This window comes from Odocoileus virginianus, chromosome 23 (assembly GCF_023699985.2).
Source record: "Odocoileus virginianus isolate 20LAN1187 ecotype Illinois chromosome 23, Ovbor_1.2, whole genome shotgun sequence".
NCBI lineage: Eukaryota > Metazoa > Chordata > Mammalia > Artiodactyla > Cervidae > Odocoileus > Odocoileus virginianus.
In genome coordinates, this window is record NC_069696.1 from 6,388,568 (window position 1) to 6,406,351 (window position 17,784).

Here is a 17,784-nt window from a genome sequence, read left to right on the forward strand (position 1 = left end):
TGAGACAAAACCCTGCTCCCTGTAGCATGCCCCTAGGGTCCCAGAAACTCCCTTCAGAAGCATGTGTTCCACAAGCCATGGAAGGGTGGTTGTGGGCCTGGGCGCCAGTGTGACTGCCAGCTGGGAGCCTGGGACCTCTGGCTCTCTGTGTGACTTTGAAGAAGGTGCTTCCTTCTCTGGCCTTTAGGTTCCTTGTTTGAAAATGTGGGAGGGACTCAGTGAGCTGTAAGGCCCGTCTGAAGAATCCTTGGGCCAAAGGGCCCCCCGGCCGTCGACTTCCAGTGATCACAGGGACAAGGAGATCTGTTCAGACTTTTGGACCACCCTTCCCTGATCCAGTCTACCCATCAGCTGTCTGCCTGTCCGTCCCGCCAAGTGCCTCCTGAGCGGCCCTGTCATCAGACCCCTGAGCCAGGAGCATGGCCACCGGGAGCTGGAGGTGCCCCATGAGCCTGCATCTGTCTGAGGGGCCAGACAGATCTAATCAGAGGAGGGGACCCTTTGCCTCCACCACCTGTTGCATCATCCCCAAATACCGGGTGTCAATCTAGACAGGTCCAGAGCCTCTGGAGCCCTCAGGCTGGGAGAGGGGGACACAAGGAAGTATTCTTTACCTCCTTAAGGGTGACCCCCCCTCCACCCCAGGAGCAGTGGGACTTCCCAGGCCTCAAAGCCACACTTCCACTTCTTTTTGTGCGGCTGGAGGCAGCTGCTTTCCTAAGAGAAAGCACAGAACACTGCTCATCCCTTCATAGCAGCCAAGAGAGCCAGAGGCCACCGCTCGCCCAGAGAGCCTGTCTCTGCTGTTCCCTGATGCCCCTGCCCGCATCCTCCACAGGCCCCCTGGCAGGGTTCCAGGCCAGCAAGGTAGATAAGAGGGAAGCCGGCCTAACCTGGTGCCTCGCTAGGCCTGGAGCAAGCAGCCCCTCCCTCCAGCCCCATGAAAGTAAGAAACTTGAGGCTTGGGGAGCTTATCCAGTGCCCGAGGGCACATGTTAGGGCCCAAATGTGACCAGCAGTCCTGGGAGGCGACCACCCTGACTGCACATCACCACCCTCCTCACCACTGGCAAGTGCTGTCCCCCAGGGCCAGGGTTGAGGGCACATGCTCTCCAGGGCTGTCGGGACTGTGGTGTGTCCCTGCCCCAGCTCCACCCAGGATTTCCTTGGAAGTCCTTTTGGCTTGAGGACATTTCTGGAGCCGCAGAAATGACGGCCACCTGCTTAGCTGCTCCGGGCAAAAGCCTCCACATGGAGGGCAGCACCGATCCGGCCACAGACACTTTGTCAAGTGTCTAAAAGGGGATGTTTTTGCTCGGTTCTGTGGCCCCACCGCTGACCCCTGCTACCACCACCTCGACGCCAGCCACTGGCCTCCCTGCCCACATCCTGCTGGAGCTTCAGCAGCGGGCGCTTCCCAGGCCGTCGCAGGTTTTTGCAGACAATCTGCACTGAAGCTGCTAAGCCTCCTGAAGCAGCCACGGGGATTAAGGCGGGAGGCGGGGGCGGGCAGGGACCAGCATTTCTGGAGTCTCCAGGCAGTGCCATCTGGCGCAGCAGGAGAGCACGTGGCTGTTTTGGAGCCTGTCGAATCTGCTTCCTAACTTGGCTTCTACCATTTAGCCGGCCAGGGACGTGGGCCAGGAGCCTGGGTCTACTCACCTATAAAACCCCATGATCCCAACCTCACTGGAGAAGATGCTAGAGTATCTGACAATAAGTGCCATTGTCCCCACCTAGCAGGACACAGAGGGCAAGGGGGCAACTGAGGCAGGAATGGGGGTTAAAGGATCTTTCTGTTCCTGACTTTGCAGGCTGAGTAATAAACAGGGTCAGGCACTGTCTTATGCATTTTACGTATCAATTTATTTAACACAACACCCTATCAGGTAGATGCTATTATTATCCTCAAGTGAGCAAAGGCTCAAGAAGGTGAACTGCCTCAGCTCAGGTCACCCTGCTAGTGAAAGGCTGAGCCCAGCTAGCCAGCTCTGTCCACACCAGTAAGCTCTGTTCCTGCCGTCTCTGGGCTGGAAATAAATGTCCATTGATGCAGTGTCTTCACTTGCCATTCAAGTTGGCTGTTTGTTGGGCTCCTGTGACTGTGGCACGTTGTTCAGCCCCTGAATTCAGCGTGAGCCAGACAAGACGCAGGACCTCATCAGGAGGACACTCCAGCAAGTCATTGGCTGGTGACCTCTGTGGTCCCACATATGCAGTTCTAAAACTATGATCTCAACATTCACAGATTGAAACCTCTGTGAAAGTCTCTGATGACAACATCCTTCGAAGGAATAGCTTATGCTCCAACTACAAGGGCTTCAAACCTTTATATGATTGTTGATGATCTGAGTGTGCTCGAGCTTAAATATACCCTAAAATATACCCCTTACCCAGCTAAAAGGTATGTCAGTGCCACCCAGGCTGGACACAGAGGAGCCAGGTGCCCTTCCTGCAAAGGCTCTTAGCTTTGGTTGGAGGGGAGTCTGAAGCCCAGAGGGGAGGCTCAGAGTTCAGGTGGCCTGATTATATGGCTCAGTTGTTTCCACAGCAGCTGCTGCTACAGTCCACAGGGACTGAACCCTCCTTAAGCTGGAGCTGGGGGCTCAGCCTCAGGTAAAACTAGGAAGGACAGAGGTACAAGCCACGACTTGCCCTCAAGGCCCTCCAGAACAGCTGGGGAAGTGATCAAGTCCAGGCCAGTATGGTCTGGGCCAAAGGCAAGGCTGGAACAGGGTGGGGACCCCACGTAGCCTGGAAGTTTCCCAGATGCCAGGACAGTGGCACCTGGTGTCAAGTTGCTGTCTTGGGAGTCTTCTGTTTCTTAATTCTACATATAGCTGGTTGCAACCACTGCAGAGACAGGGGAAACTGAGTCACCATGAAGTCCAGTGGCGAAGGTGGAGAGGCTAGAACTAGAATGCAGACATTGCAAGGAGCAGCCCCACATCTTAAGAAGCCAAGTCTACATTGGACTCTGATGTCTCTTTCCATCAAGGCATTTGTCAAGCCCTGCCTTCCTCGAGAATCCCCTCATGGGGGGCCTTCCAGCTGGGAGAAGAGAAGTAGGCAAGGAAACCTAGCCTGGGATTGATCCCCTCATCCTGGCCTGAGCCTTTGATCCAACAACCTCCCAACTTCCAGCTAGGATTCCACATTCAGCTTCCCTTCGCAGCCCCTCCCCACCTTGCTAGGGCCTGCCTGCTCTCCCTCTGGAGAGTGGAGGGGCAGGGCAGCCAGTGTCCAGCGCATGCCCACTGTGTGCCAGGGCCCATGCTGGGCACTGGGAATGTGTCAAGATGTCCAAATCGGAGGCTCTCCTCTCAGAAGTCCCCAGTCTGCCCTCTCACACACAGTAGTAGGTGCTCGAGTAACCCTCAAAGTGAATGGAAGCTCTAACAAGACAGAGAGCAGTGAGTCAACCAGTCTACCTCAGACCCCCTGCCCCCCACCCTCGGAGCTCTTGATGCCCAACGGGTGCAGAGGTTCAGAGTAAGGAGAGCCTAGTGTTTCCCAAAGGCACTCATCTTGAGTTTACTAGCAGTTATGGAGCATCTCCCTGGAGAAGGACATGGCAACCCACTCCAGTATTCTTGCCTGGAGAATCCCATGGACAGAGGAGCCTGGTGGGCTGCAGTCCATTGGGTTGCAAACAGTTGGACATGACTGAAAAGTGACTGAGCCCACATGCATCAAGCATCTACTGTATGTCCAAGTCTGTTTTGGGCGGAGGGTCAAAGAAATAACTACTACTGAGTTTGGGGAGGTCAGAGCATCAGCCAAATCACTGCCTCACAAGAAGTCAGGGCTGAGGAAGTCCTCCCAAAGAAGGGACTTCATAGATGGAGGAAACTCCATGTTGAGGCCGGAATAGAGCAGGGTGGTAGCGAGCTGCTCTGAGAGGGTCTGCCGTGGCTGAAGGAAGGTGGGCACCCCCATGAAGGGGGCGATGGGAGCAGAAACATGGGTGCTGCAGGAGCAGGAAGGGGTATCTCGTCCACTTTTCCAGGTGGGCAGGGTCAGGACAGCTGACCCACAGGCCATTAGAGGCAGTGAGGCCAGAGTTCCAGGGACTGGTCCGAAGGCACACCACAGCCAGGTGGCCCCAGGACGCCAAAGCGTCCAGCCAATCATCTTCCAGCAGGGGAGAGGAGGCTGACCTTTGGCTCCAGGTGGCCAGGGGGTCCTTTGGGAAATGAGTGGTAGGACAGCATCCTTTTGGGAAGCCCGGATGGACCTGTTCTTGGTCTCTGACTCCTAAGCATGGAACCCTGTGTCTCTTTTAAGAGGGTGCCGAGGTTATTTATACCTTGGCCCGCAGGCCAGTGGGCGGGGCAGGAACCCAGGAAGCCAAGCCGGGCAGGCGCGGTGGCAGGAACGGGCTTACCTGCTTCCCGCCACCGGGGCTGGGCGGGGCGGAGCGGGGAGGAGGGGCCGCGTACACAACCTGTGGATCGCCGGACGGCCGGCGGACCCACACTCGCCGGGACCGGCGAGGGTGGCCTGGAGGGGCCTGGAAGACGCGAAAAGAGCGAGAAAACAAACTTGGGAGAGAGGAGTGACCTGGGGGCCGGGGGCGGAGTCGCCAGCGGGGGAGGAGAGAGCGAGCCGCAGCGAGAGCGCGGCTGGCCCAGGAAGCGAGGAGCGCCGCCCACCCATCCGGGGCGAGAGAGGAGCCGCGGGCCGAGGCAGGCTGGGCCGGGGGCTGCCGGGCCCTCGACCCCCACCGTGACCCCGCGGCCTCTAGCCCGCCCCCAAGATGATGAAGAGGCAGCTGCATCGCATGCGGCAACTGGCCCACACGGGCAGCCTGGGACGGTGAGTGTCAACTCCTTCCTCCCAGCCCCATCCTCACCCCGGCAGGACTCCGGGGAGGCCGAGGAGAGCTGGACAGCCACCACCAGCTGGACTGGCCACCTCTCCTCCTTCCTCCGAAAGCCACCCCCACCTCCAAAGCAGGAGGAGCAGGCCCTGGCCTTTGGGGCAGGGGAACCCCCAGCTCTCATTGGAGGGTGGGTGGAGGAGGATCAAGGATGTTGGGTCTTCTCTGTCTCTAGGAGCCCCCAGGTGGATGGTCCTCCCCGACCTCACTTGTCACCTCTGTACAATGGGGATGTTAACCATATCTGGTTGCCCAGGGGAGTGAGGGTCGCTCAGGGACCCAGACTTGGGTGGAGCAGAAGACAGGGTCCAGGCAGCAATGGAAGGAGGGGCTTGCCCCTGTCCTGCCCTGCGCCTCTTCCTGCCACCGCCAGCCCAGAGGCCTCCTGTTTCTCTGTCTTGCTTCTGCTTTTCATAGCCTCAGGTGGAAACATCCCCAAGTCCACAAACCTCTGGGCTGGTGGGGTGGAGGCCGGAAATATAGGGAGCTCCCAGAGCCTGCCTTCTCTCCTCTTACCCCTGCGCTGGGCAGGGGTCCCCCCAGGGGAGGGGACTGGGTATCCACAGACCCGCACAGATGCCTGTGCAAGCGTGAGCAGCTAGGCCACCTTTCTCTGAGCCGCAGTGTGTGCACATGTCCTGGGCCCCTACCGGCCACCACAGTCCAGAGTCCTGTGTGACCAGCAGCTCGGGAGTCTGAGCTTGCACACTTCCCGTTCTTGGGGCCAGCCCAACCCTCCTCTCCCCGGGTCAGCAGAAGAGAGAGACTCCTCCAGTCCCCGCTTCAGTTTCGTCCGCCCTGTCTCAGGACACAGCCCTGGGTGGAGGAGGAAAAAGCCCAGTATCCCATTCCCGCCCCCACGGAATGTGTTCCGACTGGGATTGAGCAGGCGGGCCACCCAGGGCGGCCTGACTGGGAGGGGCACTGGGTGGAACTGGAGTTTAGGTGCCCTGTTTGGGGAGGGGGGCAGGAGGAGGCAGGGGGTTTCCTAACTTGGGCCCGCTCAGCAGAAGCTCTCTCCCCACTGCAGCACCCCGGAGACTGCAGAGTTCCTGGGTGAGGACCTGCAGCAGGTACGTGCCTGGGCCGGCAGCGGGTGGCAGGGCAGGTCCATACAGGCTGTCTTCGGAGGCCCGGGCGGGGATGCCAGTGGGGGCCCCGAGTTGAGTCATTCCCACGCTGTTGGCCATGGGGTCCCCAAGAAGAGCGAGAGAAAGATAGTTTCTGCTCTGGGGGAGAAGAGGGCAGTGGGGCATGGGGGATGACAGCCCCCCATGATCTGTAACCCCAGGTAGAGCAGCGGCTGGAGCCAGCTAAGCGAGCAGCCCACAATGTCCACAAACGGCTGCAGGCCTGTCTGCAGGGCCAGAGCGGGGCGGAAATGGACAAGCGGGTGGTAAGTGGGGGTCCCAGTGAGGAGGGGCCTGGGCAGGACATCTCGGTCCAGTGGGACAGTGAGGTTGGGGCTGGGTTCTTCCTGCTAGTCTGAGTCTCCGGCACCAATGGGGTGGAGGTTGCTCTGTCCCAAGGCCCTTCCGGGCCCTCACTCATGAGGTCCTATTTCTTCCCCTCCCCTTCTTGACCCCACCCCCTTAGCACCAATCCTCTGCACCAAAGCCAGGCCCCTGATCACCTGAACTTCTCTTTCCAGTCAGCACCGAGCAGGTGCTCTCTACTGGGCAGCCTGTGAGGGCTTCCTGAAGGAAGCGGCATTTGAACTGGATTTTGTTACTCACTAGTATTAATCAGCAGCCAGTATTTACGGACTGATTACGGCTAGTCTGTTGCTAAGATATGTCCATGCCTTGCCTCACTGAATGCCGAAAACAGCCATGGGAGGAGGCTGCCTTTATTAGCACTGTCTGCAGGAGGAAATGGAGATGGAGAGGTAGAGTGACTCGTTTAAGGTCACACAGCTAGTACGTGGCGAAACCGAGATTTGAACTCTGGTCTCCCTGACCTAAACTGCTGTGCTCTCCACAACACTAGCTAGGGATGTGGGAGGCATGTTTTATAATCAGACAACCATTCAGTATGGCCAGGCAATAGGGAGCCATGGAGAGTTTTGAATTCCTCAGAAGCTAGGTCAGCAACAGAGGTTCTGCGGTAGGGGTAAGGGTCCACTCCGAGGCTGCGTTCCTGGCTCCCCACTCCCCCTCTAACTGTGCGTGGACCGCAGGTGAGCTCCATGTGCCCTGTCTTTAGTGTTCCATCCAGTGACAGGACTCGGGCTTTCCTTCCTGCCCAGTCAAGTGGCTTCTGGGAGGGGGCAGCCAGCAAGCATGCACACTCGTGCTCACAGCCATCCTGCCCCTCCCTGCAGAAGAAGCTTCCCCTCATGGCTCTGTCCACCACGATGGCCGAGAGCTTCAAGGAGCTGGACCCCGATTCCAGCATGGGGTGAGCACGGACAGGGCCCTCAGCCCTCAGCTGGAGATGCCGAGGAGGGATCTGGGCTGGGAGAAGGTCCCGGTCAGAGAGGGCACCCGCTGTAGACGGATGACCAGGCTGGGGAGCGGTCCTGGGCTGGGAAGTGTCCAGGTCAGTGAGGGCAGCCAGGTCTGGGAGGGCATTGGGTTCGGTGAAGATGAAGGAGAGACAGAACAGACAGGAGGTCGGGACTTCCCTAATAGTCCAGTGGTTAAGACTCCACACTGCCCATTCAGGAGCTGCAGGTTCGATCCCTAGTCTGAGAACTAAGATCCCATATGCCATGCACATGGTCAAAAGAATTTTGTAAAAAAGAAGAGACAGGAGGTGATAGGGAGGGAGGAGGCCCTCAGTCTCTCCAGAGGGGGTGAGGAGCTGTGGGAGCCCGGGCCCACTGGGTTCTGTATCCACAGGAAGGCCTTGGAGATGAGCTGTGTCATTCAGAACCAGCTGGCCCGCATCCTGGCCGAGTTTGAGATGACCTTGGAGAGGGACGTACTGCAGCCACTCAACCGGCTGAGCGAGGTGACCCCCCTCCCCACCTTCTGCCCCCAGCTCCCCCAGCCCCCACCTCTGCAGCCTGCTGAACCCCCACCCCCACCTCCTACCCACACCTGCCCCCAGGAGGAGCTGCCAGCCATCCTCAAGCACAAGAAAAGCCTGCAGAAGCTGGTGTCCGACTGGAACACGCTCAAGAGCAGGTGGGAGCCACAGCCTCAAGGGGGGTGGTTCACGCCTAGGTCAGCGTACAGATGTGGCCACAGAGGTTCAAGACCCCTCCCCCACTAGGAGGACACTGCAGGGTCCTTAGGGGTACAGTGTGTGTCCTTGTGCACACACCTGGGGCTTAGGAAGACATATGGTGATGGTGCATGCGAGGGGGCCTCTGTGCACATGCTTGTGCCTGCTGGAGGTAACCCCAAAACCTGGGACAGCCATCAACAACCCTCCAAGAACCCTGGAGGGCCCCCACCCTCCACTCTGGAGGTGTGTGGCTAGGATCACTGAGCCCACCACCAGGGGGGCGCCCCAAAGCTGTGCCCGCGCCAAGCCGAGACCCCAGACCTATGCCGCCCTGGGATTTATGTCTATCAACCCCCAGAATCCTGTGGGGTCGGGCCGATGGAGGGGCACTTGGCTCTGGACATGCCATGGGGACAGTGACCATCCCACCTTGGGATGCTCCTCAGGCTGAGTCAGGTGGCTAAGAACTCTGGCAGCGGTCAGGGCCTGGGTGGCGGCCCGGGCAGCCACACCACCACAGCCAACAAGGTGGAGACGCTGAAGGAGGAGGAGGAGGAGCTGAAGAGGAAGGTGGAGCAGTGCAAGGTGAGGGGCACTGGCGGCTTCCTGGATGTGCAGGCGGCGGGGGTGGGTGCCGTCCCCACTTCACAGGTGACGAGAGGTGACGCGACCTGCCCCAGGCCACGTGGCTAGGAAGCAGCCGAGCCAGGATTTGGATCCGGGCTGCCAGGCTCCGGGGTCTGTGTACTCAGCCATGACCTGGTAGCTGCTTCTGTCCGTATCATGCCTATAACACCTGGGCAGGAGGGGATGGGGAGGAGGGCAGGAGGGGAGAATCTTGGCGTGTTGGCTGAGTGAATGAATGGAGGGTGAGTGAATGAAAGAGTGGTGAGTGATACAGAGCACTGGGCTGAGGATATATGGACACAGAAGAGGAACAGAAGAGCCCCTCAAGGGTTCGGAGGGGTTCCCGTGGGCTGGCCCAGGAGCAAACCTTGGCAGAGCGAGAGCAGAGTGGACTCCTACCTTCCCGTACAACTTGGGCAAACCTCTACCCGCTCCAAGCTTCCCCAGCAGGCCCCAGCGTCCCTGGTACAAGCCCTGCTCTCTTTGTCCCCAAGGATGAGTACTTGGCCGACCTGTACCACTTTGCTACTAAGGAGGACAACTATGCCAACTACTTCATCCACGTGAGTTCAAGACCAGACTCCAGCCACCCGGAGCTCAGGGACCACTGAAATCTCCCCCGAGGTGGTGGGAGGGAAGGGTCTGCGTTTGTGGCCCCTGGGGGAGACTCCGCTTCCCTCACTTCCCTCTTGTCCCCACAGCTTATGGAGATTCAGGCCGATTATCATCGCAAGTCTCTGAGCTCGCTGGACACGGCCCTGGCTGAGCTGAAGGAGAACCACAGCCAAACAGGTGGGGACCTGACCCCCACCCTGCTCAGGGCCTGTTAAGAAACTTGCACTCCATCCCGAAAGGCACTGGGGAGCCTGAGATGAATTCTGTCCAGGGGAGGGCTCAATGAGATTTGTGATGGAGAGATTGCTCTGGCAGCTGCATGCAGGATAGAATGAAGGGGCAGGATGGAGACCTGTTAGGAGGCAGAAGGGAAGTGACGGAGGCCTGGGCTGGGATGGAGGCAGTGGAGGTGGGCAGATTGCAGAGATGTGTGGGATGGTTTCAGGATGTGTCCTGTGGGTGGTCAGGAGGGAGGTGGAAGCCCCCTGACCTGGCTGCTCAGAGGTGGGAGGACCCTGGGCCGCTGATCTATCTCGTCCCTGCAGACCCCTCCCCCTCGATGACGGCCGCCCCCTTCTCCAGGGTGTATGGGGTGCCTCTGGGAACCCACCTCCGAGAGCTGGGCCGGGACATCGCCCTGCCCATCGAGGCCTGCGTCATGATGCTGCTCTCTGAGGGCATGAAGGAAGAGGTGGGGCTCGCTGGGGCAGGTGGGGAAGGAGCACGGGCCCCTCATCCGGTCCCACCCCTCCCACACGTTGCCTGGGCCCACACCTCCCACCCATGCCTGTGCTGGGGTGTAATCCCACCATTAGCGCCCGGGTGCCAAGAAAAGGCGTGGCCTCCTGCGGTTGAACTGATGCCACCTCCCCCTTAGTGATGCTCACATGGACCGGGCCCTGTGCTGTCAACCCTTTGCACTCCTTGCTCCATTGCATTACCCCAGTAAACCTTACAGGGAGCCCTCCATTTTTGCAAGCCCTACCTCTTGCAAAATTGGCTCCATTTTGCAAGAGGTAGACAGAGGCCAGTGGGTAGGCGTGCCCAGTGGCAGGTGAGAAGGTTAGTGGAGAAGCCAGGGAAGCCACGTGAGTCACAGCCCCATGCTGCCCTTATCTGTCCTATGCATCTCGGTCCTGCTAGCACATCGGCTGCTTTCCTGAGGACAGACCTTTAGGAGGTGGATCACACTTCAAAGACAAACCTAGGCTTCAGGACAGTCCTGCGGGGCCTCTTGTCCCTCCACTTCTGTCTAGACTCCAGTCTCCTCATGACTTCCCAGCTCCTCCCAGGCTTCTCGTTTTGTTCAGAATCCTAGACCTTGAGAGTTGAGAGGAGCCATGGACACAGTGGTGTTCGCTCTGCCCACCAGCCCAGGGGGCCCCCGAGGCCTTTCCCTGGGCCGTGAGTGGGCCAGGGCCTCCCGCTGGGGGTCCTGCCCCCACCCCAACCCCTCTGTGACCCCCACTTGCCCCCCTCTTGCCCCCCAGGGCCTCTTCCGTCTGGCCGCCGGAGCGTCGGTGCTGAAGCGCCTCAAGCAGACCATGGCCTCGGACCCCCGCAGCCTGCAGGAGTTCTGCTCTGACCCCCACGCTGTGGCAGGTACCTGCACTGAGGAGCCCTGGGTGGAGGGCCTTCCCCCAGGGCCCTCCCCTGAAGCTGCCTGAGATGGTCCCATGATAGTTTAGTTTAAGGCCTCTGCCAAGAAGACACCTGAGCAGGCATAGGGATCCTTAACATGGGGTCCATCGTCAGCCCCCTGAAACGTGTGTATATTTTTCTGGGGACAAGATCACTAGGCTTCATCATTTTCTCAAGAGTGCTTGTGACCCAAAGAAACTATTCAGTTCAGTTCAGTTCAGTTCAGTCGCTCAGTCATGTCCGACTCTTTGCGACCCCATGGACTGCAGCACGCCAGGCCTCCCTATCCATTGCCAACTCCCGGAGTTTACTCAAACTCATGTCCATTGAGTCGGTGATGCCATCCAACCATCTCATCCTCTGTCATCCCCTTCTCCTCCTGCCTTCAATCTTTCCCAGCATCAGGGTCTTTTCAAATGAGTCAGTTCTCCACATCAGGTGGCCAAAGTATTGGAGTTTCAGCTTCAGCATCAGGGTTAGACCTAGACATGTTAGTATGAACAAGAGCTACAGGTTCCTAACATGGAGAGAGCCAGGCGCTGGGGGTAAAGGTGGGGGCTTTGGGGGCTGAGTCTGAGTCCCTGCCACCACTCCAGGTGCCCTTAAGTCCTACCTGCGGGAGCTGCCGGAGCCCCTGATGACCTTTGACCTCTATGATGATTGGATGAGGGCAGCCAGGTGAGGATGAGGAGCGTGTGCTGGGGAGGACTAGGCTGCAGATAGGCCGTTCAGGACAGGCTCACCCGGTCTTTCCTCCTCCCCAGCCTGAAGGAGCCGGGAGCCCGACTGGAGGCCCTCCAGGAGGTGTGCAGCCGTCTGCCCCACGAGAACCTCAGCAACCTCAGGTAGTCCCACCCCCCACCCCACCACCCCTACTACCCCCCTCCTCCCTGGCCTCCCCAGCCAAAGCCCAGCTGGCCATTCAGGGCTCTGGGCTGGAGTCCTCCCCCCTTGTACTAGGCAATATTTCTGAAAATACAGCTCTGATGTATTAACCATGTGTTTTTAATACTAGATGTTGAACTGAACATATAGCTTGAACCCCCACCCAATGGCTTTAGATCGTTCTTCTGCCACCCTGTGGTCCTGGGCTAGCAATTTAATTCTCTGTGCCTTGGCGCCCTCACGTGGAAGACATGGAACATAACAGTCCCAGCTCTGTAGGGCGGCTGGGGGGTTCGCAACTTAGTGCCCGCAATGGAGGTGGTGTTCAGTAGGTCGGCTGGTGTAACTAGTAAAAAAATGTTTAAATGTCCCATGTGGTGTCTTTGCTGCTCTTTGGAAACCCTGGGTTGGTTGGGAAGGTCTCAGGTCTTGGGGGCATCCATGGGTATTCATGGCCTAAGATATCCGGCCACTGGTCCAAGCCTCCTTCCCACCCCCCAGGTATCTGATGAAGTTCCTAGCACAGCTGGCCGAGGAGCAGGAGGTGAACAAGATGACACCCAGCAACATCGCCATTGTCCTGGGGCCCAACCTACTGTGGCCCCCTGAGAAAGAAGGGTGAGGGGCTGTGGATTGGGGGAAGGTGGCAGTCTTGCCCCCCGTTTCAACATCTGTTTATTTTCCCCCTGGGCCCCAGTTTCTCCATCCTTGGAGTGGGTTGAGCAACTTCTATTGTCAAGGCTGCTGTGAGAATCATGGGATCATGGACCCCACAGGGCTTCAGAGATAGACATTCTGGGTAATGGCTTTAATGGGGTGCTTAGTGGCCTGTTGCAGGAGCCAGAGATCTGGTTCTAGCCTCACCCCTCCAATCTTCCAGGGATGAACCTTATAAAGTCACTCTGGACCTTCATTTCTTTACTTGTAAGTTGGAGAGAAACTAGACAAACATTGAGAATTTTTTCTTTGGGAATTTGATGAGATAATAAATAGAGAAATGTATTATAAACTGTAAAGTGTGATATGTGAGGGGTTGTAATTCACCCGGCCACGGATGGCGGAAGGATTGATCCTTGTGTCCCCAGCACCCAGCACAGGCCCAGAGAGTTGGGGTCACTAGACTGCTAAATGATGACTCACTTTGGCTCTCTTTTTGTCCCAGGGACCTGGCCCAGCTGGATGCAGCCTCGGTCTCATCCATCCAGGTGGTAGGCGTGGTCGAGGCTCTGATACAGAACACCGACACCCTCTTTCCTGGAGGTAAAGCTCCTGTCTTTGTGAACGATCCATCCAACTTGGCGCCCTCCAGACTCTGTTTCAGTCCCTGGCAGCCCTGCAAACTCACCAGGAGGCCTGGAGGAAATGACTTCTCCCCCCGAGCCTCAGTTTCTCATCTGTAAAATGGGGATGATTGTGCGTGCTTTGTGGGATTGCTGTGAGGCCCACCTGGGAGTAGGAAGGCGAAACACAGTCTAGATAACATCAGGAGAAAGGGAAAGTGGTCCTGATGCCTGCCGTGGTGGAGAGGCCGGTGGAAGCTCTGAAAGTTCAGACCTGCCCCCTCTGTCTGCAGATATCAACTTCAATGTGTCGGGCCTGTTCTCAGCGCCTGCCCCCCAGGACAAGGTCAGCGACATGCCGGCTTCTGAGGAGCTTCCATCGATTCCCACACCCACCCCGGCCGCTGTCCCAGCCTTAGTGGCTACCAAGGAAAGGTAAGGACTGATGGGCCCGAAGATGCCCAGCCAGAGGCACTATCTCTCAGGGCATCCAAGAACATTTTAGGAAATAGAATTATTATCCTCCCAAAGACCAGGTTTCCCAGTTTAGAGTGGGTAGGACTCAGGCATATTCTTCTCAGCCTCTGATGTGTTCCCTGCTGTCTTATATAGCTCTTTACCGAATACTCTGTGCCAGGCACTGTTTCAGGTCCTGGAGATTTAGAGAACTGAGCCTTTTGGAATTTGTAAATACCATACTTTCCAGTCTTTGATCCTTTAAACTGGAAGAAGGGCTGCATGGTGGTATACTGCCTTCTTACCCAGTGGGTATTGCTCAGTTATCATAGACTGCTGGAGCCCAGAACGTGAATTTCCTTAGGTGAAGAAGACAGACACATGCTGCCCTTAGGGCTTGCATTCCAAGGGGTGGGAGACAGAATCATCCAGAACACCAGTATAATGTCAGCCCATCATGTGTGCTACGAAGAACAGTAGAACAGGGCCGGGTGGTCAAGTAGGAAACAGGGATCAAGAAAGCAGGGGTCAGGAAGGGCCTCCCCAAGGGGTAGCCAATAAAGCAGAGCCAGGAATGAGCCATGGCTTCCTCCTCTGCTTCTCATCCGCTCTGTGGCTTCTAGTGGTCAAAACATCCCACAAAAATCACATGGAGGCTGGGACTTCCCTAGTAGTCCAGTAGTTAAGAATCCACCTTGCAATGCAGGGCGCATGGGTTCAATCCCTGGTTGGGGAACTAAGATCCCACAGGCCCCAGAGTTGACTGAGCCTGTGAGCCACAACTCAAGAGTGCGTGCACCACAACGAAAGGTCCTGAGTGCCACAACTAAGATCCAACCCGGCCAAATTAATTACTTTTAAAAGCAGGTCGCATGGAGGCTGGGAGCTGACTTTCTGCCCCCATCCTGGCCACATGGGGGACCATGGACACTGTCACAGTAGCACACAGCAGCCAGGGCTCAGTGGATGCAAACTCTGGCCAATGCTAGAGGATCTTTTCAGACCCCAGGCCCAGCCACAGGGTGGTGGGGAACAGCTCCAGGAGGACCCAGACTCAGCCTGTTGGCTGGGAGACACCCCTGGATGCCTGGAGACCTCTGGGAGATGCCATGGCTGACCCTGACCCTCTCCTTCCCTCGCAGGGCAGAGTCCGAGATGCCCCACAGACCAACCTCCCCCAAGGTCAGTCGGAGCCCCCCAGAGGCGGCCGCCCCAGCAGAGGAGATGGCTCGGAGGAGTGAGTTGGCCATGGGAGGAGAAGGGGCAGAGGGTGGGCAGGGAGAGGGATCAACAATCTCATACTGTCCCATGTTCTCAGACAGCCAGGGGAGGCATGGAATCCAGGGGGCTAAGGGCCTGGGTTTTCTGCCTGACACTCTGGGATCAGATTCTAGCTCTGTGACCTTGAACAGGTGACTTCACCTGTTTGTGCCTCAGCTTCTTCCTCTGTGTAATGGAACAATAACCGCACCTACCTTGAAGCTATTTAGAGAATTAAATGGGGCTGCCTGGCCCATACTCAGCACCCAGTAAATGCTCCATAAGTAGTGACTGTGAGTGTTTAGGGCAGTGGAGTCCAGTCCCTCAAGAAGCCCTGGGATCACGGAGTGCAGAGGGAAGTGGGGTCTTCAAAGCACAGTGAATGAAGGGGTGGCAGTGGTGGTGGTTAGGTGGTCTCCTTCTGTGCCTCTTTGGTGCAATTACATGTTGAAGTGGCCTAAAGTTAGGCAGGTGAGAAGGTCAGGGGTTCAAGTGGAGAATCTGCCAGGGTGACTAGGACACTTGAAAGGTCCGGCCCAGGAGACGCTAGAGTTTTCTACCTGGATGGCAGTGGATGGAGCAGGAAGCTCTGGACCGGCTGGAGCTAGCAGGTCACACAGGGACCTTCTTACAGGAGGGGGCTTCTAGCCACTTTTCCTGGAAGGGGTGGGGACAGATGGGATGTTAGCTCACCAGAGGAAAAGATAAAGGACTGTCATAGCATCACCTGGGCTCATCCTCACGGCAGCCCTGGGAAGTCAAAGCTGTCACTCCATCTCAGCGATGAAGAAACTGAGGCTCCAGGGGGCAAGTCCCCCGGTGGGTAGAGGCAGAGCTTGGAGCAGAGCCTAGCTGTCCTGGCCCCACCCAGCCCCTTGGCTGCCTTGCAAGGTTGGACCATGAAGACAACTCTGAGGTGGGGCAGCCCTACCCCCACTTCTGAGCAGGGCTCAGAAGCCCTGTTTCTGAGCGGGGAGTGAGGAGGACCCAGCTGGCCAGTGGGACAGGTGGCATTTCTTTATTCAGCAAATAGGTACTGAGCGCCTACTCTGTGTCACCCATGCGCTGTGCCAGCCAGCTGGACAGAAGATGGCCTCACTTAGTTTGCGTTCTAGTCAGGGAGACAAGAAGGAAGGGAGCAGAATTAAAACTGACAAGATCATTTTAGAGGACATGAAGTCCCCCATGAAGAAAATATGACTGGAAGACATGACAGTAACTGGGGCCAGGTCGGGGAGGGGCCCTCAAGCTGAGGACAGACGTGGACAGAGGCCTGAATGATGAGCAGCCAGTGTGGACCCTGTTCCCGGCAGAAGTGACAGCAGATAAAAGTTCTTGCAGTGGCATCAAGCTTGGGGGTTTGCCCCAGGCAGTATAGACGCCTAACCACCCCTTTCCTTCCTCCACAGCCAAGCGCCCAGCACCCGCCAGGCCCACCATGCCGCCCCCCCAGGTCTCTGGCACCCGCAGCTCCCCTCCAGCGCCACCCTTGCCTCCTGGCTCTGGCAGCCCTGTGACCCCTCGGGCGCTGCCCCGCCGTCTGGTTGGCAGCAGCCTCCGGGCCCCCACGGTGCCACCCCCGTTGCCTCCCACTGCCCCCCAGCCTTCCCAGCGTCAGAGCCGGCGCTCACCAGCTTCCCCCAGCCCGGCCTCTCCAGGTCCGGCCTCTCTCAGCCCGGTCAGTCTGAGCTCGCCTGCACATGTGGACCTGGGGGTGGCCCCTGAGGAGGGCGAGGCCCCTGAGGCTGCAGGCAGGGCCCCCACTGCCCCAGTCATCCCCCCTCAGGCCCGGCCCAGGAGCCTCGCCTCAGAGACCAACTGAGCCCACAGCTCCCCCACGACACCCCTCAGCACCCCTTCCCTCCCACCTCATCCTCCCAGGACACAGCCCTCACCCTCCCAAGGTGGGGGCCTCCAGCCTTTGCCTAAAGTGCCTTGGTGCCCGCTGGGTCGGCCCCCACGGCAAGAAGGACTCAGGACAGTCCTCCACTTCCAGACCTTTTCCTCTTGGATCACCCTGGGCCTCAGGGGCCCCTCAGCCACCTCCCTGCTCTCTGGCAGGGTCCCAGGGGAGCCTCCGGAAGGAAGCAGAGGCTTGCCTGCTCCCACAGGACATTTTTTTTTTCTCTTGCCAACATATTGGTTTTTTTTTGGAAGGCTGGCAAATAAATTATTTTGGACAAAACTGGAGCAGCTACCCAAATGATAGTTTTATTTTCTGTCCTTGAAATAAAGAAGCCACTTTGATAAAAGGGGAAAAAATTACTTATTCTTTGCCTCCTTTCTTTTTTCTTGTCTGAAATAGTAACAGCCAACATTTTTAGTGCTTACTCTTTGCTACACATTGTTCTTTTCTATCATGAGTTCCATCTAATCCTCTTTCAGGGAAGTAAATCCCATTACCTCTTACAGGTGAGGAGAATGAAAGAACGTGACCAAGGTCACATGGCAAGTGAGGCATAGACCTGGCCCAGGTCTGCTTGATTCCAGAGCCTGTCCCTCATATCCTGAGCAATTGGAGTTTCCTTTTCTTCATATGTGAAATCACTTTAACAACTTCCACCACGGAAATGTTGTGAGGATTAAATGAGACACTTTTAAAGACCAAAGCACTGCCTTTGCACACAGAAGTGCCCTGTAAGTCATGGCTGCCGTTGCTGTTTTCCCGCACCTGTAGTGGTCTCTGTTCCCAGGGAAGGCTCCCTGGGGAGCAAGGATGAACCTGTCTTCAAACATTCCCTGACCATGCTCTGTGCCAGACTCTGAGCTAGGTCCCAACTCAGCCCTATGCCTAGGGAGCTCCTGGGAACGGGCAGGAGAACTGACAATTAGAATCATGTGTCATGGCCGTTTCCTGGTCCAGTGGTCAGGGTTCCGACCTCACTGCCAAGGGTGCAGTTTCCATCCCTGGTCGGGGAACTAAGATCCTGAAAGTTGTGTGGCAGGGCAAAAAAAAAAAAAAAA

General features: G+C 57.4%; 1 protein-coding gene across 1 annotated transcript; it reads left to right on the plus strand.

The window, feature by feature from the left end:
* The first annotated feature begins 4,416 nt into the window (after positions 1 to 4,416).
* On the plus strand, positions 4,417 to 16,853 carry SH3BP1 (SH3 domain binding protein 1). The gene is made up of 18 exons (XM_070453301.1): positions 4,417 to 4,818; positions 5,913 to 5,955; positions 6,174 to 6,278; positions 7,206 to 7,282; positions 7,726 to 7,837; positions 7,937 to 8,013; positions 8,503 to 8,641; positions 9,178 to 9,246; positions 9,385 to 9,475; positions 9,844 to 9,989; positions 10,789 to 10,900; positions 11,536 to 11,617; positions 11,704 to 11,784; positions 12,326 to 12,442; positions 12,987 to 13,084; positions 13,398 to 13,539; positions 14,703 to 14,797; positions 16,230 to 16,853. Exons 1-18 carry the CDS (start codon positions 4,760 to 4,762, stop codon positions 16,640 to 16,642), a joined length of 2,058 nt encoding a protein of 685 aa, XP_070309402.1. The 5' UTR covers positions 4,417 to 4,759; the 3' UTR covers positions 16,643 to 16,853.
* The last annotated feature ends 931 nt before the right edge of the window (positions 16,854 to 17,784 follow it).